We start from the raw sequence: 24,841 nt of genomic DNA on the forward strand, positions 1-24,841 counted from the left end.
AGCAATGATAGGTCTTTGTCAGGGGGTGTGGTGATCCTTTTATTGGAGGAGCATGAAAAAACTTAAAAACTGCAAAAACTGTCGATGGCAACGGCACTTTTCTTATTCTCATCACCAGAAAAAAGATGAGAGGAGCTGTATAAAAAACAAGAAATAAAGGATGGTTGATATTCAGAAGGTGAGAGAGGGGGAAAAACTTGAGCCCAACCTTTTAACTGCCACACTTGGATTTACTTAAACACCTTTTTTTGGAGTTGTTGTAGCCTTCTCAATAGGTTTCTAAACTGCTTGATTTCACTGCAGGCTTAGTGGCTGTCAGCAGAGCTTCTCCAAAAGGTGATTTTTGAAATTAGTTAATTTTCCACTGTTCTGGGACTTTCATGTCATACCAATCAAGTTTGAAATGTGCTGAGAGAGAAGTTCTTGAGACAGCCTTGAAACTTCTTTCAGCCTTTTCCTGCGTGTTGCTTGCTGAAATAAATGGGAATGCATTTTTAATTTATGATGGCTTATAACTTGGTGTCAGGGCTGTTGTAAGAATAATAATCAAGGATTGTTATACTGACTTGATTGTTTACATTTCCTTTTGGCACTGCCAGTGGTAAGCCAGAGGTAATAACACTAAACATACTTCTCTGTCATCCTCTCAAAACTTTCAAAAAATAGAAGATGACTGTGCATGTGTTTAAAAGCTGAAGGCATTTGTCAAATGTCATAATGGCTTCATAAAGGTCTGCAGTGGAGATCCCATTACAAGGAAATCTTTGGGATGGGCTGGCTCTGGGAGTTGAGTGTAGAGATGAGTGACAGCCATTCTTAAACTGCTGGATTTGAGAAATGGGAAAAACAAAGAGAGAAGGAATCTCAGCAGGGGATTGTGAGTTTGTGAGTGGATTTGGTGGTGGCACTGCAGAGTCAGGGCTCTGTAAGGGGTTGGTGGGGCTGTTGCTCCCCCATTCTGATGTCAGTCTGTTCCCTGCATCCCAGTCAGCTGTGAAGTTGGGAATCCACAGTTTTTGAGGAGTTTACAGTGAAATGCCTGGGAATCACCTGCCAGCAGCACCTGGGAGCTCATCTCCCTGGTTGTGGACAGTGGGACATGTCCTTGCTCCTCTCTCTGAGCTCCCCAAACCCATCTAATAAATGCAATGAGCCAGGCAGAGGCATCAGTAGCAAGTGCTGACACGGGTGGACAGCCCTGGGGATGGAGCAGGGATCCTGTTACCCTGTTCATCCTTGCAGCCAGCAGAGAATGGGTGTTAACCCTTTCAGAGCCCTCCTGGTGAGCAGAGAAAGGCAGGAAAGTGCTCCAGGCACCCCAGAGGTTTGGCTGTGAAAGGTCAGTGTCAGCACAGAATGGCCACAGTGAAGCCCAGGTGGCTCAGCAGATCTTGGGATTTGCCCAGGGTGGTGGGGACAGGGCTGGGATCAATCTGCCACGGGCACTGAGGTGTTGGGGATGTGCTTTTGTGCCCTTACAGCCTTGATTTCCAGCTTGCTCTTTATCTGGGGCTCTTCATCATCTCTCATGTCCTTACAGGCAAGCTGCAAGAAGCAATTCAATTCTCCTAAAAAGAAGAAAAATCAATTTGCATCAATGCACCTCTGCCTTCTGCTGAGCTTTCACACACCCAAAATATTGTCATGCACACTTACTCTGCAGGAGAAAAGGGATATTACATCTCCAGGTTATTTCCCCTGTACTTTTATTGTTCAGCCCACTACAGGAAGGGTTCAGGGAGTATATCCAGAAAGATGTTTTTGTTCCCCCACCATGGGTTTCAGTCCCAAGACTGCCAATTAAATTATCCCATAAATCCTCCATTATAGGTAGTAAAACCTAATTTTAGATTTCCTGCCCGCTCTAGTGTCCTGCCTGATTGCTACCAGTTGGAGAGAGGCTCAACCTGTTCAGCAGACAATTGCACTGAATTGGCTGTTTCTTTCTGTGCCACATGTGGAGAACTTTTTAATATCTGGCATTTGGTCATAATTCTCCCTGGTTGTTTTCTGCCTTTTAGTAGCTCAAATGTTGGAGGTTTTTTTTTTGTTGAGATTTTTTTATTTGTTTGTTTGTTTTTTGGGTTGAGAAATGGACATCTGCAATTTATTCTTTTGTCAAAATGTTTGTGAAAGGGCTTGCTATGCTGTGGGTAAGGAACAATGTTATTCTGACTTCACCACTAAAACATTAATAGTTTAAAATCAGCTTTTATATAATTCTGTTTAAAAGCACTTTATTAATAAAGCTAACACACTTCTGTGCAAGCTGAAAATGTCTCACATTATCTGAATATTCTTTCATTCTTGTTCAAATACAAATGTATTATTTAGCTGCAGTTCTGATTTTCTTGAGGGCAACTTCTGCTAATCATATTCTTATAAAAGAGCATTTATTGTAAATACAGTCTTAGTAAAACTTCCTGTTTTAGTCTGAGTATAAATGACCTCTTCGCTTGGTATTTTTCTTCCTAAGGGCAGCTAATAGATAAATTTGTTACAAAAAGTGGATTTACCTTGTGAATAAGGTGTAGGTGCCTTGGTCTTTGGACAGAGAGATACTTGTGTTTGAATATCCCTTTGTCACTGAGATTGAAATAAATTCAAGAATCTGTGAGGAAAACTGGAGGCTAAAATACTATGAGAAACCCTTTTTTTTTTGTTGTTGTTTTGTTTTGGTTTTTTTTTTTTTTTGTTGCTTTTCTAGACTTATTATTGTTAACTTGGCCAAATCACAGATTTGGATACTGTGGAGGCACCTGTGGATATCTTGCACCTGCCCAAAGCACTGCCTGTATTTCCTGCTTAGAGAAATTGGTGATGTTTTAACAACTTGTGTTGAACCAGGAAGGTGTGTGCCAGTTGAGAAGGGACATTTCCATCTCCAGAGTACAGTGACAGAAAGATTAATTCAAGATACTGGGTGTGTATAATCTTAGAGTTATTTTCAAAAGGGAAACGAATTGCTAAGAGACATCATATTGAAGGAATAAATGCTGCTTCTCTGGAATAATGGAATGGGTTGGGTTGGAAAGGACATTAAAAATCATCTCATCCCAACCCTGCCATGGGGACACCTCCCACTGTCCCAGGCTGCTCCAGCCCCAGTGTCCAACCTGGAATTGAACATTCCAGGGATCCGGGGGCAGCCACAGCTGCTCTGGGAATTCCGTCCCAGCCCTTCCCCATCCTGCCAGGGAACAATTTTTTCTTAATATTCCAAGTATCCCTACTCTCTGTCAGTTTAAAACCATCAATATCATCTCATACCAAAGTAACACAGAGGCTGGACCAGGAATTCACTTGATATCCGGCTTTATTGATCTGTCAGCCTTAAAATCATGGGATAATTAAGGCTGGATAAGCCCTCCAAGGTCAAGTCCAACCCAACTAAACCAAGTGCCACATCCACTGAACACTTCCAGGGATGGTTGTTCCACCATCCTGTTCACCTTTTCAGTGAAGAATTTTACTTCCTAATATCCAACCTAAACATTTGCTGGTGCAACTTGAGGCCTTTTCCTCTTGTCCTGCTGAAATCCTTGCCTTGCCCAGGTAAACTTGAGCTGAACCTGCTGGTGACAGCCCCAGTGGGGGTGGCAGGAACTTGTCCCTTAGGAAATGTCTGTCCTTGCTGATGGGCAGGACTGTGGGCACAGAAAGGGTTTTGTTCAGATGGGCAGATCCATGTTTTTTGGTGATCCCAACCTGTAATTTGTGAGCTGCAAAAGGAATCAGAATCCTTTGTGGATTCTCTGATGTGCTGCTTTTTAGCTTTCCTCAGTAGGGCTTTTCCTTTTTAGCTTTCCTCAGTAAGTCATCAACTCTATTTCCCTGCTTCACCCAGCTGTTTGCTCCCCTCAATCTTGATGCAATATAATATTTTCAAGTCTATTGAACCCTGTTAAATTTGGGCAAAACCAGGCAATGATTCCTAAGGTGATGGAAGAAAAGGTTAAGGAACACTCTTTTATGCACACTCTTTTTATGTGGTGTCTCAAGTCTCATTCCTTGTAGAATGAAGCTAAAAATGGAATCCTTGTGGTCTCCTTGCTAAAGGGATCCTCTCCACCTCTCTTTGTTTACTGTACTGTGTCTCAGTGTGGGGAGATTATCATTTCTTGAGTGGTGCCTGAAGCACTGTATAAAAAATAAAGCATACACAAAACTAACAAAGAATGGAAGAAAGGAATTCAGGCCTCCCAGTCACAGCACTGTGCCTTTAATAGTTGATGAAATGTTTTCAGTTGTATTATTTGTCCACTTTAGGAACCTGGAAATAGGAGGAATGATCACATCAGTGCTCAGGGTGGAGAGCAAGCAGAAAGGAGGAAATAATTTATGTTTTCTGTACAAGTTAAGTGCAATAGTGGCAGGCAGGGCCTTTTGGGGTACAGAGCTCTGGGAAATGCTGCTGAGTTACCTGGATGTAGTTGACTTTAGGAATCAGCAGAATTGGGCTGAATAATCAAAATTTCAGATCTCCAAAGACAGTGCCTGTGAAAGAAGCTTTGAAATGTAATCCTGGGACTTTAATGCAAGTTTGTTGTACTCTAAATTTCTAATTTAGACACAGCAAGAACTGGAGGATCATAGAATGGTTTGGGTTGGAAGGGACATCAAAAATCATCTCATTCTACCCCTGCCATGGCAGGGACACCTTCCACTGTCCCAGTGTCCAGCCTGGCCTTGGGCACTGCCAGGGATCCAGGGGCAGCCACAGCTGCTCTGGGCACTCTGTGTTCACAGGGAACAATTCCTTCCTCATATCTAACCCAAATTCCCCCTCTGTCAGTTGGAGCCCATTCCCCTTGTCCTGTCACTCCAGTTGCTGATGAATTGTCCCTACCTGGATTCCCTGTAGCCCCTTCAGACCCTGGAAGTTGCTCTGAGATCTTCACACAACCTTCTCCCAGCTGAACATCCCAAATTTTCCCATCCTGTCTGGTGAAGCTGGTCCTTATCAACCCCTTATCAACCTCATGGCCCTTCTTGGGACTTGCTCCAACATTTCCATGTCCTTCTGAAGGACATAAGAATGACCCTTCTTATGAAACACGTGGAAAAAATGAACACAATTTGATACCCGTCCCAGAGTTCTACACTGATTGATTGCACTGGGCACTTTCCTACTTATCTCATTCCAAAATATTTGCTTTTTACACTGAGCTGAGAATTTTGCTGAATATCCAATATCTTGCACGGGAATGCTCTTAATTCCAGGTATCAGGCTTCAGAATTTGAACAAGGCTTGTGTCAAGCCTGTGCTGTCTTGAATATGCTACTGTTACCAGAAAAAGTCTCTCTGGTATGCTAAGAGCAGGGGACGTGCTGGGGTTTGCAATTTTAGCATTACAGATTCTTTATTATTAATAGATTAGCAGGGATTTTTCCTAAAGACTCCTATGAGTCAGAAGAGTTCCTGTTACTAAATTTCATATATTCATTTATTTATACAACTATCCATGAAGTCTTATGGTCTTTTCAGCCCCGAAAGAGCCAATGTGCTCTAAGTGTAAATGCAGTTTATTGAGTCCTGGAAATCATAAATATCTCCTTTAACATCTGATTTATCTTGAACTATGTGCATTGAAAGAAGTGTCTCAGAATTAGGAAAGAAGGGGCATTTGCTGCTCTTTTTGGACAACCTGTGTATTCATACCCTGAGCAAAATTTTGGCAGAGAGTGGTTAGAATTAAACTGTCACCACCAGGTCAATTTTACTTTATATTCTGTGAGGTTATATGAGTTTTATAGGTTCATTTATTTTCCTGATTAACAGTCCAGTCCTGCTCCTGACAAGATCTCCCATTTTTTTTTTTCATTCCTGTGGCTTCCCCAAGACGAGCAGAAGAGATAAAGTCTCGGGCAGAGGGAAATGTGAGGAGAGGAATTTCAAGGGAGGAAATTCACTCTCCCAGCATAAATTTGTCTGGACTTTGTGACAACACTCTGGGTTTGTACCATGGAGAAATTGTCCAGACAGGTCTCAGCAATGCAAGACCTCAGTGTACACAGGAGCCAGCTCCAGACAGTGCCTCATGGAGCCTCTGCCCTGCTGGTAAATCATGGAATTATGGAATGGTTTGGGTTGGAAGGACCTTAAAGATCATCCAGTTCCACCCCTCTGCCAAGGCCAGGGACACCTTCCACTAGACCAGGCTGCTCAGAGCCTCATGCAACCAGACCTTGAAAAAATCAGTGTAATACTGATATTATCTGTGTCTTTCCTTGCTGTCCCACCACTGCTGAAGTGGAATAACTAGTAAATACTGTTTTCATGGAAACTAAAGATGACTAGAGAATGGGTCTATTTTATTTCGTTCAACAATAATAAAAAATAGGATTCAGAACATTCTGAATAATTGAATGGCTGTAATAGAGTGTTCTCAACAAAATGATACATTCTGGTTTCATTTTCCAGAAAAGGAAGGTGGTACATCATGACATGCAGGTGATGGTGATAAAATGGAGGAGAATTGTACCATAAAAGTGCAAAATGCAATGACAATGTAAAAAAAAATCCAGTGAAAAAATATTTTGTGTTAAAATGATCAACTAACCTGGGCCTGCCATGAAATATTCCGGGATAAGAGAGGATTTAAAAGGTTGTAGTGGTCATAATAAACTTTGGGCAACCTGGGCATCCCAGACTGTGTGTGCTGCTATTGCTTTATTCCCAAAGCTGCAGTAAAGTGAACACTGGCACAAAGCAGGATATTAGTTATCCTGCTTGATCTTTTGACATAACAGAAATTGTTTTATTCTGCTTTTCCATTATCTCCTTTCCTGTGGAAAGCAACATCTTCTTGGAAACAAGCTGTGTCCTTGCCTGTACATTCCCTGATGTACATTATGCTTTTTTCTTTTATTTGCCTTTCACCTGATGACTGTGTTAGAGGCAGCCTGTGTCCTGAGGGAATGTTAGATGAGCAGGGAATCTGACTATAAAATTACTCCCAGAGTGATTTTTTTTTTTCCTAGTGATTATAGAAAATAGCATCTTTGCATGTTGGGTGCACTGTTTACCTGTTAATTTATATGAGTGTGTGCAGGAAGAGCTTTTTGGCTGGTGGGGCATCCCCTGTGCTGGTTTCCAACAAGTTTGTGGTACCCCAGGTGTTGCTTTAAGCCTCTAGTTCTGAATACTTTGATGCTCAGTTACCACAAGTGTCCCATTTTTCCATAGTTGAGATGAGAAGGGGGAGTATTTACAAGTGTAGGAAATTCTTTGTAAAGAGTTCTTGCTCCTAAGCCCAAATTATTAATTTTAAATCCCTTTCATTTGTTTCTCAGACACTGTGGGCGTCCACAGTTACGCTTTGAAACACTTAGAGCAGTTTTTTTAGTTTTTATTTTATTATTATTATTTTTTAAATAAAATCTTTAATCATAGGGTGGAAAAGTCCCAGGAAATACCTGAGGAATGGGATACATCCATGCTAGTCCCTGCTAGGATTTTAACATCATCTCCTTCCATCTTGCTCACTTTTGATTTCAGAGGATGGGAGTGTGCTTGTGTTTTTTTAGGTAAATATCTTTGCTTGGATTGTCCTGCCTCAAAGCCAAACTCCAGAAAGAATTCCTTGGACTCCAGAGGAGTGATCCCTCAGCTTGCAATTGAAGATTTGCTGTTTATCCCTGTGGAAGGGGATTAGAGCTAAGGCAGTGCCAACTAAGCTGCAGAAAACTGCAGCTCCCAAGAAATTTTTATATTGAGGCCAATGCCCATTTTCAGCCCCAGTGTGAGGAACAGAAGGCATCAATTAAATTAATTTTACTTAGTTGGGGCTGAAAGTTCATGTGCAGACCCTTCCTCTAGTTAACAGCATGACTGGAGAGGAGAAAGTGTACTTTGCAGCTATATATGAAATATTTATCTCCTTAAATGCCACTTCATTTTTTTTTTTTTTTTTTTAATATTCAGTGGCAAGAATTCCACGGGGAGAGAGGTTTTTACATTAGGGAGAGAAAGCTGCCCAAATGCAGCTATGAGGATGCTTGATCCAAGCTGGGGATTTGGTTACTGTTTTAAAATGCTTTTTCTCCCCCTGTTTAGTAGCTGTGATCCTGGCAGGGACGTGGGGTTTTGTGGCAGATGGTTGTTATACACATTGAAAGGGCTGTATACTTCCAATATGCTCCATAAGCCATTAAACTCTGTGAAAGCCTGGCAGCCTTTATAGTTTGCATCCTGCCATTAGAGTTCCCTCTGAAGTCTGTCAGAGGGATGTAATTCCACTCTAATTAAAGCTATTCCCCTTTTCCAAATGTGAAGCTTGCCTAATTAGTGACTAATTGTTTCGCAAATACAAACGAGGCCTAATTGTTCCTTACCCTGACTCCATGCCCTGCTTGCTGTTCTGTCTCCATTAAAGTTCCTCTGCAGCCAGTGGCAAAGGGCAGATATTTGGAGCATGTTATTTTTCCATTGATGATGTGAGCATGGTCTCCCTGAGGGGGGAATTTTTTTGAGTCGTGGAATTCATGGAGGATCTGTAATATCAAGGATTTCTGTGAGGTGTGAGCTGCTTGAAGGTGAGGCACATGAATTATACACAACCCACTGTGGAGCACTCTACAAGTGAACTTCCAAGTTGCTTTGTTACAGAATTATGCCACATGGCAACTGCAGTCATCAGACAATGAGTGGAAGTGACAATAATGATTTGTTTTTATCATCCCAAGCACAAGGATAAGTCAAGGCTTGGAGTGGTGAGGACAGTAATTTACTTTTTTATTTCTACTGAAAAGACAGTCACTGCAGTTAGAGACTGGGAATTGACATTTATAAGCACCTGGAGCATAAAAAAGTGGAAGAAATTGGGTCTGCATTTAAAGGAAATATTTTGTATCACTGAGTTAAATTCTTTGAACTTGGAGCTGACTTTATTCCTTCTGTTCTTTTAGGGGTACATTTGTTTAAGGAACAGCAAGACTGATGTTACAGAAAAACATGAATCTTAATCTACATGCTAACATGCCTAATAAAAGTTTACATACCTGAGTTTTTCTAATAGTTGATAACTTCAGGGAACCCAAAATGAAATTTTAGGGCTGCACCAGGGCTTTGAATCTTGCTAAATCTGTGATCATACATTAGTTCTGACATGTCAAGTCAGTGATTTGAAGAATTCATGAAGTCACCATAGTCACATGCCAACTTGTTTTTAATGTACTGGTGGATGGCAAAAAGGTATTTTAACATGTACAAGATACCTACAATGCCTGTTTGGCCCTCAGAAATGAAACATAGTCTAATTACCTATTTTAATGGTTCACGTGCTCTTGAAATGATGCCTTCACTTGTAACACCACACACAGGCAGATGTACCCACAGAGAGGGACATTAAATCCCTCCATTAAAAAAGTGAGCAGTTCCTAGGTAATAATGGGAACAGGGGGAAATGTCTTTCCTAGGGATAGTGGGAGTTGGGGAAATATCCAAGTGAGGGCAACAGGAAAAAAAGAATGGGAATTATTTGTAATATTAAAACATGCTGATTGATCTTGCTTATAGTTGCATCTTTGGGGAAGAGGGGCTGAAACACAACAAAAAAAAAATGCATGGAAGTACATAAAATTTATTCTAAACTCTGCACTCTAAATGTCAACATTAAATTTCAACATTATTATGTGTCTATGTCTCATAATTTTTTAGCAGGAGAATTTGGGATGTGATTTGTTGCTTTGGAGAGAGAGAACAAAGGAATAATGTCAATTATGAAAGTACTGGAAGAATGTAAACAATTTCAGGTTTGGTCTTTTGTGACAAGGATTCCAATATATGGCTGGACTAAGAGAAAGGGTGGATGGCCAGCTTGGGGTGCAGTGTCTTGTATTCTGTAGCAAAACTCCCATGCATTTCCCAGCCCTCAAATACCATCCCAAATACACCAGTTGCATGGAGCAAGGCATTATTTGGGTTTTCCCTGCTGCAGGAACAATTGGAATTACTCCTGCCTCTAAAACACCCATCTGTTTCTGCTGCTCCTGTTCCAGAACTCCTGGCTGGAAGAATTTCTGCTTCTTCCAGGCATGAACTCCTTCAGAAGTGGGTGAAATGTGTGTGCCCATGCCGAGGTTGGAGTTGGCTGAATCTGTGCAAGTTTTGCTCTTTGACAGCAATGGGATGGAGCCCTGTGCTTGTTGGGTGTTTTTGTTCATGGAAGGCAAGACAATAAATGGAGCAAGATCATAAACTCTGGCCTTGTTCCTGAGCCCATCTGTAGGCCTTATGTCAATAAAAAACAACTAATTACAGAATAACTAAATATAAAAGGCCCCACTGCTTAAGAAAACCCTCCTGTATCCCATTCCTGAGCTTCCTATTACATCTACTCAAAATCTGGACAGTATTTGTTCTGTTAAACCCTGATTCTGAATTTGAGCTAAGCAAGAAGGAAACTGCAGCCTTTTCCTTGTGAAGTTCTATTCATTCTTGCAAAACTTGGAGGAGCTGTGGATATTCCATTCCTGGAATGTCCAAGGCAGGTTGGACACTGGGGTTGGAGCAGCCTGGGACAGTGGGAGGTGTTCCTGCCATGGAATGGGATGAACTTTAAAGTCCTTCAATCCAAACCATTCTGGGATTCTGTGATTATTCCATGTATTTAGACATTACAACCATTCCCATTTGTTTTTGGTGGAATTGCTTCCAAAGGTTGAATCTGCATCTCTTTTCCCTGCTGGGGCTTTCCCAGGTTCTGCTGGAAAAAGGGAACTGAAATCTGCCTTAACCCTGGAATCACTTTTCTCCTCCAGCTGGAAATCAAACACATAGTAATCATAGTTAATAAAATAGTTAATATTTCTTTTTCACTTATCCACATGCAAAACCCTCTGTGCTGTTTTTGCTGCAGTTTTTTTGCCTGCTGCAAATTCAGGTTTGGTGAATTAAATACATTCCTCTTCCTTCTGTTTTTAGTGTGTGAGGAGGAGCACAGGCATTTCCCTTGCCATATATACAGAAATAATGAGAGTTTTTTTCCATGTGAAATTTGTTTCTTTGAATTTCTAAATCAAACATGAATTTTTGCTTAGCAATGCTTTTGAACCTTGCTTTGCAGGATCAGTAATGCATTATAAATTTAATACTACTGCTTTACACTCACTATAAGCAAATACATTTAGATAATTAAAATAGTACTTTTCTAAACATTGGACTTTACAGTTTCATGGATGACAGGTCCATGTTTCATCTAGCAAAGTACTTCCAAATCCAGATGCTGAAAGAATGAGCCTAAAATTATGCATTCAGTCAGTATAAGCTATTTATAGACATTCTTCAAATGCATTTGAAATTAAAAAATGAAAACAAATCTGTGAAGGTCACAAATCAAAGCATTATTGGAGATGATTTATATCCTTCCAAGGTACTTTCTTGCTAAAGATGTGGTATATTCCTATTTTTGTACTGCATTAATATTTTTTATTGATAAAGTGAGGTTCAGGCTGCCATGGAGGTGCCAGTCTTTCTGATCTGTATATTTGAACAGTTTTTGCAGTGTAGGTCAACACTTAATGGAAGTCACTTATTTCTGAAATTCCTTGTGTTTGTACAGCTGTTCTGTTTTTTTTCTTCTCCTGCTTTCCAACATCAGAACTGAAAGTGCCACAAGTGAAAAGAACAATTCAAAAAAAGTGCCAAAGACATACAAAAAGGAATAAAAAAAGCTTTTAGTAAGAGAAAGGAGGTTTAGTCTGAAGAACTTCAGAGGGTGTTTAGTTTTGTTCTGTGGGATAATTTCCACTGGAAGCTGGCTGTATTTACTAATATTCTGAAGAAGGGTCACCACAAACATTTACACTTTGTCTTAAGAATACTTTAAGGAAACAAAAAAAAGGTGTTGCCAGTCATATTGTTTGTGTTAATATTCCCTGCAGAGGGTGGAGCTTCAAAACAACAGAAAAACCCTGCAGAGGGATTGTGAAGCACCTCCTGTCTTGTTTATCCTTCCACAGAGGACTTTTCATCCTCCTGATACCCCAAAAACCATCCCCAGACCTGGCTGGAGAGGGAAGCAGGTGCCACAGATGCCTTGGTTTGGAAACAGCCTCAGCTGAGTGTCTCACTGAGTGTCCTTGGTGTTCCAGGCTCCTTTTGGGGACAGTTTCCTCATATGGGACAATTTTTCACAATCCCTGGAGCACCTTAAGTTCAGCTTAATTTATTTTAGGTCATGACTGAGGTGTGCAGGCCAAGGCTGGGAAACTACATCATTTTATTGTGATAAATGATAATCTTGGAAAGGTTGGAAGGGACCTTAAAATCACCCTGTTCCAACGCTCTGCCACAGACAGGGACACTTTATAGACCAGATTTCTCCAAGTTCCTGGCCTTGAACACTTCCAGAAATGTTTCTGGAAGTTTCAATTCCAGTTTCTTGCAATAGATTCCAAGGTGTTCACTGGAGCTGCCTCAAGGGTGACTCCCCCAGGACAGGCTCTGCTCTTTGCAGCCCCTGAACCATCAAAAGCAACTCCATAAACACATTAAAAAAAAAAATATATATATATGTATCTATTTTTTTTTTCATTAAAACAGTGATTTTCCTCATTAGAATGAGCAGCATCCCCAGAAACCAAGGGGGAGAAAAAGGAGGACAACTTTCCAGGGCAGATTACAGAAACATTTGTTGCATCCCCAAAAGTGAGTGCTTGCATGCAACAGATTCAGTGCCAGTACATTCTGTTCCTGAACAACATATACGTTTTTTGAATATGACAACTGAAGGAGAAATTTATTGAAAGCAGAGAAAATGTTAACTATTTCTTTTTTTTCTTGCTCTTCATGTATTTCTAAACTGTCATTATATTTTGAATCTGAAGACTCTCCAGTTTTTAGATCCTGTTTTTTATTGTAACAATTCAAGACCCTTGACAGAACTGTTGGATAATCTGCAGTAAATAATTCACAGGTCTAATGCACTCAGTAATTACTGGAATTGCATGGTGTTTGTAATTTCTGATTGTACAGATTTAATCAAGTAATTATCCTTGAAGAAGCTGTGAGGTGTTCACAGAGTTATTAATGACTTTTTGTAATTACTACTCAATTTGTGCTCCATGCTTAAATGTGGTTGAAAATATGAATTGCTGTGTGTGCAGCAAAAGTTGTCCTGATTCTGTACTCCCATTTTCCAAGGGATTATTGGAAACAGATCTTCTGTGAACACAATTAAAACTAGAGGCAGAGGTATCTGACAGCTAGAGAGCAGCCAGAGGATCTAGTCCAATCTTTGTACATCAGATGTGATTCAGGTTCACAGAGGAGCATTCCTGCTCTGGAAAATTCAGGAATCAGAAGTGAGTGCAGGATGCCTGCACTGGCCAATCCAGCAATCTTTCTTAAAAAAAGGGTTCTAAAGTCCAAGAAGCACAAGAGGCCAGGGAAGGTTGAAGGAGCTGATAACACCCACCATGGGATGGTGATAAGAGATCCCACCTGCAGAGCTGCCCCAGCCCAGGGAGGAGCTGGAGCTGCTGCAGAGCCCAGAGGAGGCAGCAGGATGAGCAAGGAATTAGGAATTGTTCCCTAGGAGGGTGGGGAGGGGCTGGGATGGAATTCCCAGAGCAGCTGTGGCTGCCCCTGGATCCCTGGAATGTTCAGTTCCAGGTTGGGGCTGGAGCAGCCTGGGACAGTGGGAGGTGTCCCCATGGCAGGGGTGGCACTGGATGATTTTTAAGGTCCCTTCTAACCTCAACCATTCTGTGATTCCATGAGCCTATATGTAATTCCTTATTATGGAAGTAGATCTTCTTTCACTTTCTAAAACATTTTTTTTGCCTTTATCTTTCAACAGGAGGTATGAGTTTTCCTTTCTGAGGTAGTTGGTCATTCATTATTTTGCAAACTGTGTATCTTTCCTCAGATCTAATTTTAAGTGCAGCACCAGTTAAAAAGTTTGAAACAGGCTTGGGCTTTAACCAGTGGAATGAATGCAAATTAGAAACCACTCTTTGTCACTATATATCTCTCCTGATGTCATCCTGCTTTTCCACAAAGAGATATTTTGCTTTGGAAAGTCATATTTCTGTAGAGAGCTAAGGTCCATAATTACAACCTGCAGTCAGGAATAACGTGGTGGTTGCTCCATGGTCTTCAGGGCTGGCTGGTGCACACCTTCTGCTAAGTTGGGACTTGAGCTGAGTTTGAATAATTAAACACAGAAATCTGCCAGGGCAGCTCTAGCATGGGACAGAAAGGTGGGGAATCTGACTGGATCACAGAACTTGGCTGGTGACCTCTGTGGGAAGGGCACAAAGTCTTGAATTCCTGCCTTAGCTCTGCCCTTGGCATTCCATGTGTGTGTCCCAGTATCCTGCAACAGGATAAGCATCAGGGAATAATCACTATCAAACACTCCTGCCTGGTATTAAGACACAGAGTCAAATTCTTGAGCTGTGGAAGGTGGTTGGTGCAGTTAAATGTGTCAGACGTGACTCAAAAGTCTCCTTCCTTTCTGAAGATATTACTTCATTCATGTTAAGCACATTTGTAAGTGGCCTGGGCTGAAGAGATAGTGTTTGGGGAATTCCAAACTCTTTTATATGTAGTTGGGAGTTTCAGGAATGGCTGCTCTGCATTCCACATTGATATATAATCCTCATTATGGCTTTGAATAAGAACATGGTAATTCGCCAGAAAAATAAATAAAACAAGTTATTGGTCAGAGGCGTACTATATAGGGAGTACTAATAAAACCAAATATTTTTGGCTGTAGTTTAAAGTTCCTACTGTAAATGATCTAATTTAAGGCTGTATGCTCCCCTGAGATCATGGGCTGGAACATGAGATAAGCAGTAGCTGCACAGACACTTTTGGGTGGTAGCACAGAAATGTGCCTTCTCCATCCTTCAAAAGGGAGGAGAGGGAGTTTCTGTAGGAGAACTGACCCTTCCAAGAAAAATGTACTGAGAAGAAAATCCATGTTCAGTGTCTGTGAACTCCAGGAGGGCCAGACCCAGACACAGATGGCAGAGAAATTCTCACATTGCTGCATCCTTTTGTCCCCACACACTTTAGGGACTTGGGGTGCTGCTGTTTATTAAACCCTGGCCATCTGTGCTTTTCACACAGGTGGTGACGGTGGCTTGTCCCCCATGTTTTGGGTGATATTCCAGTTGTGGTGTGCTGGTCAGCTTGAACCCACAGCTGCTTCAGCAGGGACAGGTCTCACCTGGGCTGGGACTGCTCCTCCTGCCTTGTCCTGAGGTCTCCAGGCCCACCAGCACTCCAGCTGGTGCTGCTGGAAAGGAATCCACTCAGAAAGGGGATCTGCAGATCAGTATTCTTGACCTGAGTGACAGAAATAGTGTTAACCTTGTGTGAGGGAGAGAACTTGTCAGCATGGCCATGAAACCAAATCCTTGGGAGGCTTCTCAAAAGGAGGGCTGGGTGGGGGAATTTTCCTTCTTTAAATTAAATAATTCCAAAAAATTCTAAAAAAGAAAGAAAAAGGAGATTTATCACCTCTCCTATGAAGACACACTGAGAAAGTTGAGGCTGTTCAGCATGGAGAAGACTCCATGGTGACCTTAGAGCATCTTCCAGTGCCTAAAGGAGCTCCAAGGGAGCTGCAGAGGGACTTTTCACAACGGCATTGAGGGACAGGTCACAGGGAATGGCTTCAGACTGACAGAGGGCAGGGTTAGATGGGATATCAGGAAAAAATCCTTCCCTGGCAGTGTAGGCAGGGGCTGGGATGGAATTCCCAGAGCAGCTGTGGCTGCCCCTGGATCCCTGGAATGTTCAGTTCCAGGTTGGACACTGGGGCTGGAGCAGCCTGGGACAGTGGGAGGTGTCCCTGCCATGGCAGGGGTGGCACTGGATGATCTTTAGGGTCCTTTCTACCCCAAACTGTTCTATGAGTCCATGATTAACTTGTGGAGGTGTATCTTGAAAGTGAAAAATCTGGCTATTTTATTTTTTCTGCCAGAATTGAGACCAGCTTTTATTTCTCCCACTGATTTTTTTAAACAAATAATGCAATACAATAAAAAAAACCCCTCATCCAAACGATCAAGTGATGCCTTTCAAAAATTGCCAGTGAGTTACACTTCTATATAAATTGCTCTGAAAGAACTGAGCACATCAGAGAGTGCACAACACAGCACTGGGTTCTGTTCTGCAAGGTCAGGGTGAGTACAAACAGTTAGCAATGAGAATGGAAAGTTGAAGAAACCTCCTGGCCTGGCACATCTTTTTATATTTTGGTTTTCTTGTCCTTTACAGTTGTTTCATTAGTGATATTCACCTGCAATCAAATCTTACCCTAACAGCAAATACTGACTGCTCATGAACAGCCTTGGCAATGGCATTTCTTGAGGGTGCAGATCTTTCCTCAAGGTTTTATTGTTGAGGCTGTTAACACATTTAGAGGTTACAGTGAAAGAAGAAATAAAAAAAAACCCCACCAACCAAAAATTGAAGTGGTTTTACCCAACCACTAGTTAAACATAAAAGCTTTGAGCTCATGTCATGCAGCTCTGCTGTATCACAGCTCCCTGCCAGTGGAAGAGTTGTGTTTTTTCACACTTACCTGCTTTACAAATGTGAATTATAAACATCTCACCTCTTCTTATTCCTGTTTTTATGAACTTCTTTTGATTAAAAAAAAAATAACAACATTGTCATGATTTCAGTAAAGCCCTATGGTGTGAATAAAGCACAGAGGAATAACTGCACTCTGATTTTCTCTTAGTGCATCCTTGGATGTGTAGGTTGCTTCTAAAGTGCAGCAAGCCTAGATTTGGTTTAAATTTTCTACACATGGGCTCTCATCATAACTGAAATTATATTAGGTGCTAGAAAGCTGAAAATCACATGTAGCATATTTATGTCCCTAAGAAGTGCAGCTCTAACCTGCAGCAACAGGAGCTGGTGCTGTTTCTGCACATCACTGAGAGCAGGTTTATAATGCTCTGCATTTTGAATATCTCAGCCTTTCTCTCTGGTACACACTTTGACCAGAGCTGGTGGGACCTAGGCACACAAAAAGAGATTTCCTGGCAAAACAATCCAGCAAGGGATGTCTCCAAACTTTTCCAACAGCTGTAAAACATCAGTTCTTTTAAAATATGTGACCAGTCCAGTTGCATGACAGTGTGAGGGGATCTGAAAGTCCTGCTGGCACTGACTGGGGATATTCTGCATAGCTGCTCAGGGATTCACCTCCTGTGAGTAATGGTAAACATCCTGAGTCATGCTGGTAGAAATTTGGTGTGATGCCAGCGTGGTTATTCATCCCAGCACAGTGTGCACCCCTGTGTGTGTGTGCCAGCCCCAGTGCTGGGAGCCTGTCACAGGAAAGGGCTTTCCTTGAGCCTTGTGTGTTTGATTATTCTGTCAGTGCCATTCAGAGCTGTTCTCCTGTCTGATACTCACATCTCAGGCAGCAGGGACACAGGATTCCTTGGAGAGAGCCTGCAGGCAGCCTGTGCTTGGATCATCATTTAATTAATAATGGCCTTGCTTGCAGTGCACCAGCCATTCTGGCTGTTGATTAAACACCCCTCATCAGCCAGAGTTAGCTACAACTGGGGCTGTATTCTGAATATTATTCCAGGAATAATATTCAAGTAGTTTTAGCCTGGAAAAAACTGGCTAAAGAGGGTAAAAAGAGGCTCCTAGGAGCCTCTACAAGTCCCTGACAGGAGGGTGCAGCCACAGAAGGGTCAAGCTCTTCTCCCAGGGAACAGTGTCAGGAGAGGAAACAGCTTCAGACTGCTCCAGGGCAGGCTCAGGGTGACAGCAGCAGGAATTTCCCCATGGAAAGGGAGCTCAGGGGTTGGAACTGCCCAGGGATGTTTGCAGTGCCCATCCCTGCAGGTGGCACCTGGAGGTGGCACTCAGAGCTCTGGGCTGGGGACAAGGTGGTGATGAGCACAGCTGGGACTGCATGACCTTGCAGGGCTTTTCCAGCCTCAGGGAATTTGTTGTTTGTGATTTGGGCCCCGTTCACTGCTGGCAGAGAGAGCACAGGCTGTGTCCTGCAGCCCTGCTCTGCTCCACGTGGGTGTCGCGTGTCCGGAGTTTGGCCTGGAGCCCTTCTGTGTCAGCCTTGCTCCCTGCCCAGTCATGCTTTATTGCAGCACAGGGTTTGGAACACAACAGGAGGAACCTGCTGGGGTTTTTAGGTGAGCACAGCATGCCAAGATACTGAAAATGCACCTAAATCTGTCTGCAAGGTGAGAAAATGCACCAGAGAGGTTTGTATTCAGCCCTTGTGCAAAAGGGGATGTTCAGCCCCAGTAATCTGGCAATATGTGTGTCCATTAAATAGTTTGATCCTCTTGGTACATCTATAGAAAAGAAAGAACAGTGCAGTCACATCTGGTGAGCTCTAGATCTGTACATGATTTGATGCATATACAACCCTTTGATGTATTTACATGACTCCCCAAATGTGTGCACAGAAAGACAACAAGTTCCAGAGCTTATCAGTCTCCTCCTGCATGGGGTAGCACTGGCACACCCAGCTCTGGCTGGTTTTGTACAGTAACTTGTTTCTGTCTTCGTATTTTAATCTGTCCTGAGCATCAGAGGGGAATTTACATCTCCTGTCTCAAGTATTGCTGCTTCTCACTAGTGCCATTCTTCTGTGTGACACTTTGGATGTGACAGAGGATGGAAACCAGTCCCAAAAACCTGGACTGCTGAAGCTTGATTAGTGAATGCTTGTCATCACTCAGGATGCCAGGAAGTGTAAGAAAACCTCCTCTGTGGCTACAAATTCATTCTTCTATAGAATCACAGAACCACAGAATGATTTGGGATGGAGGGGATCATCTCCTTCCAGCCCCTGCCATGTGCAGGGACACCTCCCACTATCCCAGGTTGCTCAGAGTCCTATCCAGGATATCCTTTAGGATAACCCTAAATCAGGAAGGCTGTTAACAAGTGTTTAAGTTTCAGTTTGTGTTGTAATAGCCTTGTTCCAGTTTCCTGGAAAGAGATGTCTCCCTAAGCCAGGCTTTAGTGTCTGGTTTGGCTCTTGCCTTAGTGTCCTGCTGTTTTAGGGGATGCAGGGCAAACCCTATAGCCACAAGCAGACCCTGTCACAGGCCACCAAACAGACATGACCAGCATGAAATTTGGGGTGGGGATGGAAGAGGGTCTGCCAATAGACACCATCTGCCTCAGCAAGTTAGTACCAAATATCTGGAAGATTTCAATTCCAGCCCCTAAAGATGGAGCTAAAATATTGAAAATTGTATTTCTGTTTGGAATGAGCAAAGAAAATTGTCACAGCATTTTTTAAAGCCATGATTTCTGGAGGTGAAAAGATAAAAATAGTTATTTTGCAGACAAGGACTTGTCCCACTTTATAGTAGCAAGACTGGAATGTTGAGGTGAGAAAGAAGAATACACTGCCAATGGTGGAGTGAAAAGCAGAATTCCCTCTTTAAAGTTCATTACAGTACAAGGGAAAAGTCAAATATCCAGAACACTTGCACACTCATTTTCCCAACTCATACTGGACAACTTTTGCTTTTGATTCCTGTTCTTCATAGTGCAGAGTTGGCAACTGGTTCGCAAATTTTCTCAGCTGTCTTCTCTTCCATAAAGGACCCATCTTTTTGGGGAAAAGATGTGAAATGAGTGGCCTGGAAAAAGCTCAAACAACTTTTCTTTAACCCTGAGAGCTTCAAGACTGAGCTCTGAGTGGTTTGAGTGGCACAGGGCATTTTTGGGATGGAGTTCCCAACACATATTTTCTAAGCTTAGGTGTTGTTGGAAGTTGAGCAAAGGCTTTAGAGAGACCAAAATAAATCTGGTTGTGACACAAATGCCCTTTCCTGGGTGGGCTTTTAACTGGGGGTGAGGTGCAGTGGTGGCATCACAGTGCTGGGAGGATAAAAACACTGCAAACATGATCTAACACTGGATTCAAAATACTTCTCTGACCAGTTTATGTGAAGCTTAGCAGTTTCCAGATCCTGTGTGTGATGTTTCAAAAGCTTAAAATATGAATCCCATAAATCCAGGGAGGATGTGGCAGGCGTGGATTTACTGGGGAAAGGAGGCAGGGAATTAAAAACACGTCAGTGCTGTTGGTGTTTCTGTCTGACTTCAATCTGAACAACACTGCTGGGGAAATTCTGCTTTTACTGAAAAAGCATCTCTTGCTTTTCAAGTTCTGTGGAAAGAAAAATCTTCATTTAAAGCCATGATGTCAGTATCCCATTTGATCATCCACAGATAGCTGGGAAAAGTGGATAAAAAGGGAATTTGGCTTGTTTAGGGATTTTTAATAGGTCTTCAAATGAACTACTTTATTTTCATGGATTTGAATGAGGGAAAGTTGGCTGTTTTAAGTAGTAAGGGGAAAGTGTGCAAAGATATAAATGGTGATGCCTTTAATTTTACTGTTTAATGGAATTTATGCAAATTAGACTTGAATAGTTCATAGGTAGTCCCCTCACTTCACTGTCTCCAGGGCAAGCTGCAGCTCAGTGTTAGCCAGGGAGTATTTCTCCTAAATCAATAGGTAAAAATGCAGTTTGACTTTCAAGTTAGTGTAAATGTGAGAGCAGATAGTGAAATAATAATAAAAAAAAGCTGATGCTGAGGAAAATTACTCTTACCCTGATAGTGCCTTGCTGCTTTAAAAGTTGAGTTCAAGATGATGAGCAGAAGGAAACCTCTTGTGTAAAAAATGAGAATTTCCAGTCTTTAAGGGAGAACTGAGGAAGAGACAAGATTACTTTAAATTATGTTCCCCACATTCTAATTTTTAATTTGTTTATCCCAATTTATTAGCTTATTTGATCCTCAAGTTACTGAGCAGTACCCCACATTATTTGCATTAAATACTGTTGTTATTTTAAAGAGCTTTAATGGTTTTCCACCCCCTGCACATGCAGACAAATGCAGCCCACCTGCCCCAGCCCCTCTGCACTCCATTACTGGACATGGATAAGGGATTCCAGAACATCCCTGCTCTGAAGTGCTGTTAATTGAGGGTCTGGACCAGATTTGCAGCTCTTGTAAAGGGGCACAGCATCAGTGAAATGGTCTTTTTTTTTTTTTTATATCAGCTGCAGATCTGTCCCAGTCCTGCTGTGGGTTTCTAAATTGGGAAGAATTGGCTTGTGGAAATCTCTGATAGCTTGGGTGAATAATGGGGCTGGGCAGGGCAGAGCTTGTCCCAAGTTCTTATTTAGGGAAAACTGTACATTGCAAATAAAGACCATTTTTCCATGAAAATTTCAGGGCTGAGTGTTTTCTCTTGCATGAAATAAATCCTCAGAAGACCCTATGGAGGCAGAAATGTCTTAGAGCTTCAGCTGAACTGAGTCCTGAGGAGATCTGGGGAAGGAAAGATGCTTATCAGTCTATAAAAAGAGATTTCTATTGAAAATAAACATTTAAAATATAATAGCATGACTTTTGTTTCTCTGGTTCTGCAGCTGCCTTGGGATCTGAGCTCCTGGTAAACACTCTGGCCTGTTAAAGGACATGATTCAGACTGTCCCTGATCCAGCAGCTCACATCAAGGTTAGTTTCCTGTTTATTGTGAGTCCTCAGATGTTTGGAGAGCCATGAAATTAAAGAATATGTACACACAGCACAGCTTTTCTTGCATGTTTATAAACTGTGCTACTGCCCAGCATGGGCTTTTTTATTCCTCAGTATTTACGTGCTGCTGTCTGAGTCAGCCCTGCAGTCTTCATTGCTGACACCTGTGTGATCTGCTCTGAAGCACCTGGATATTTTAAAAATAACTTTTTATAAAATTAACTCTCCTTGATCATCCTTTAGTATCTGGTGTGTTTGTTAAAATATACATCCTTGAAAAATACTGGATTTCTATATCCTTGGTTCTGCTCCATGACATCCAGTGGCAAACATTAAATTCAACTGCAGAAGGAAAATGAGCATAATGCAAAAATTCAGATATGAACGAGCATCATTACATATATCAGTGCAATAAAACTGAAGTTTTAAAAACACTTAAACCAGCATTGGTTTGCTGCATTTCAGAAGTTTTTTACTATATTATGATTATTATTACTATTACTCTTGTTGCTGTGGTTTTCTTACCCTTCTTTATGAAAGACTTGGCACCTGTGAGACCTGGCAGATGCAGCTGTTGCGGAGAGCAAGAAATTTTGGGGTATTGCACACAAATTTAATCAGGAGCTGGAGTGATAGGACAAACAGTAATGGGTTCAGACTGAAAGAGGGGAAATTCAGGATGGATATGAGGAAGAAATTCCTCCCTGGGAGGGTGGGGAGAAGCTGGGATGGAATTGCCAGAGCAGCTGTGGCTGCCCCTGGATCCCTGGAATGTTCAGTTCCAGTTTGGACACTGGGGTTGGGACAGTGGGAGGTGTCCCTGCCATGGCAGGGGTGGCTCTGGATGATTTTTAAGGACTCTTTCATTCTTTCTGACTGCCTTGCTGCCTGTTTTTATTTGAAGTTACATTTTCTGCAGCTTCTTTCATGGAGTTTCTCCTCAGCTGGCTGCCATCTACCAGTCAGCAGCTCTCTCTAGAAAAAGCTCCACTTTGCAACTTATTTTTAACTGAAGCATAGAATAAAAATGAAATATTATTTTAAGCAACTCCCTTTTTCTGTAAAACTCAGTGAATGAAAGAATCTCTCTCTCTATCCCTCTGTGTTGTTTTTGGGCTGTGTTTAGTTACTAGGATGAGTTGCAGTAGTGGGAGAGCTCGTTCTTTCCCCCTCTCCAGGTTTTCCAAACCCAGCACTTCCACAGCCCTCTGCTCCTCAGTTGTTTTCATGGAAAGAGCAGAAAAACAAATCCTCCTCCCCTCAAAAAACTAAATTTTTGCCTCAACATGGGTTTCAGCCAGTAAGACTTACAAACACTGAAGGGGATTTAGTGCCTCTTCTTGCTGTCTAAATGCCCACAGCAGCAGAAATAACATATAGAATAACTCAGTTTCATGCTTTCTGCCAAAACTGGTGCCCAAAGAAGGTTTTTGTAACCACAGGAGTTAGTGGGACAGGGCAAGGCTGGGTATGAAAGGATCTTATTACATCAAGAAAGCTGCATAAAAATCTCTGTAATGGCATGTTCAGGGGAATTGTAGGAGCCTGTTCTCAGCACAGCATCACCCCAAAGTTGCTGTTTTATTGAAAAAGGGTGTGAGGAAGACAATTACTTTAATGCTGTGTTTGGGGTAGGAAAGCTGGCCAACTGCACTTCAAATCCTTCTGATTTCTGTTTATGTCATTAGGGCCTGCTGTGGGCTAAACACATTCTTTGGAAAGCAGCCATGGATGCTCGGGTCACTTGGGCTTTAAAAGTGGACATTGTTAAAAATAAGCCAGGATGAAGCGCAGAGATGTGGGGGAGCCTGTTTGGGGTGGTAGGTTTGGGGTGTTTGGGGTGGTGGGTTTGTTCTGATCTCAGCTCTGGTGCCCCCAGCATGGCAAGGACAGGGAAACCAGTCCAGAGTTGGTCAGAGAGACTGGAGCACTTTCCCTGTGGAGAGAGGATGAGCAGGTTGGGATTTACCAGCCTGGAGAGGGTTTTTCACAGCACCTTCCAGTGTCTCAAGGGGCTGCAGGGAATTTGGAGAGGGACAGTTCATCAGGAGCTGGAGTGGCATGGCTTCAAACTGGACCAGGGGAAATTTAGGTTAAGATTTTTAGGAAAAAATTAATTCCTGTGAGGGTGGGCAGGCCCTGGAACAGAATTCCCACAGCAGCTGTGGCTGCCCCTGGATCCCTGGAATTGGGCATTGGGGTTGGAGCAGCCTGGGACCAGTGGGAAGTGTCCCTGCCATGGCACTGGATGAGCTTTAAGATCTCTTCCAATCCATGATTTTATGATTCTATGATCCCTCACTGCTGTTATGATGCAGAATAAACAAACTGGATTCATTGCAATCATCCCTTGATAAGGTTTTGTTTAATTAGCTGTATTACATCATGTGTAATTACATTAATTACATATATTACACATCACACAATGGTGTTTCTTTATATCCTTCAACAAGCAGACAACTCCATCCATGCACATTTAGGGCTGGAACTTTGAAAATTCACCTTCTGAGAATGTCTGGATTATTAAGATTTGGCAGATTTCAAGATCTAAATTTTATGCCTGAACATGTGGAGAAAAATAATGCAATATATGCAAGATGAGTTCTCAGAGATGTCTTTTTTTCAGAAAAGGGAATTTCATGTGCATCATGTGAGTTTTGTTTTTTGAAATCAGCCTTCTCTGTACCAGAAGGAAAATGTAACAAATCTCACTGTTCTTATGCTCCATCCCTGAAGGGGATAAGAGCTGGATTCTTACCCAGAATTACCCAGGCAGATCCTGTCCAATTTTGGGAATGTTTGGAAAGCCTCAAAGTGTGTGTCCTCCTTCTGTTTGGGCAGCTTCATTCCAGAGATACTGAAGATTGAGTTTTACATTTTTCAGCTTCTGACATTGATCTGTCACCCTGTGGCTCCCTAATGTGTGATTTCACCTGAGTCACAACCTTGAGTTTTGTCCATGCACAAAGGAAAGAAACATTTGGTGTGGACAAGAAAAAGGGTGGATTTTTTAGGATTTTAATTCCACTTCAGCAAAATATGAGCAATTCTGACCCTGATCTTTGAGCAGCTTCACACATTGAGTGCCTGTAAGAGAACTGAAATAAATAAGCCTCCTCACATTGTTAAAATTGTGGCTTTGTATAGGCAAGGCTGTCATTTACACACACTGTAATGTGATATTTTTGTTGTTCTGTTATCATTAAACTCCAGTTCTTACAACCATAGTCACAGAAAAACTCTCAAATGCTGCCTGAGATTTGCATATTTTGTTTTTAGGGATTTATGCTTTGTAAATACTGACCTTTAAATAAA

General features: G+C 42.0%; 1 protein-coding gene across 1 annotated transcript in view; it reads left to right on the plus strand.

The window, feature by feature from the left end:
* ERG (ETS transcription factor ERG) overlaps positions 1-24,841 on the plus strand; it is a 119,503-nt gene that overhangs the window by 12,872 nt on the left and 81,790 nt on the right. The window contains exon 2 of the mRNA XM_079298202.1: positions 21,418-21,505. Coding sequence (XP_079154328.1) covers positions 21,467-21,505 — 39 coding nt within the window. The 5' untranslated portion in view covers positions 21,418-21,466. The remainder of the gene's footprint in view (positions 1-21,417; positions 21,506-24,841) is intronic.

This window comes from Erithacus rubecula, assembly GCF_903797595.1.
Source record: "Erithacus rubecula genome assembly, chromosome: 1".
Classification (NCBI taxonomy): domain Eukaryota; kingdom Metazoa; phylum Chordata; class Aves; order Passeriformes; family Muscicapidae; genus Erithacus; species Erithacus rubecula.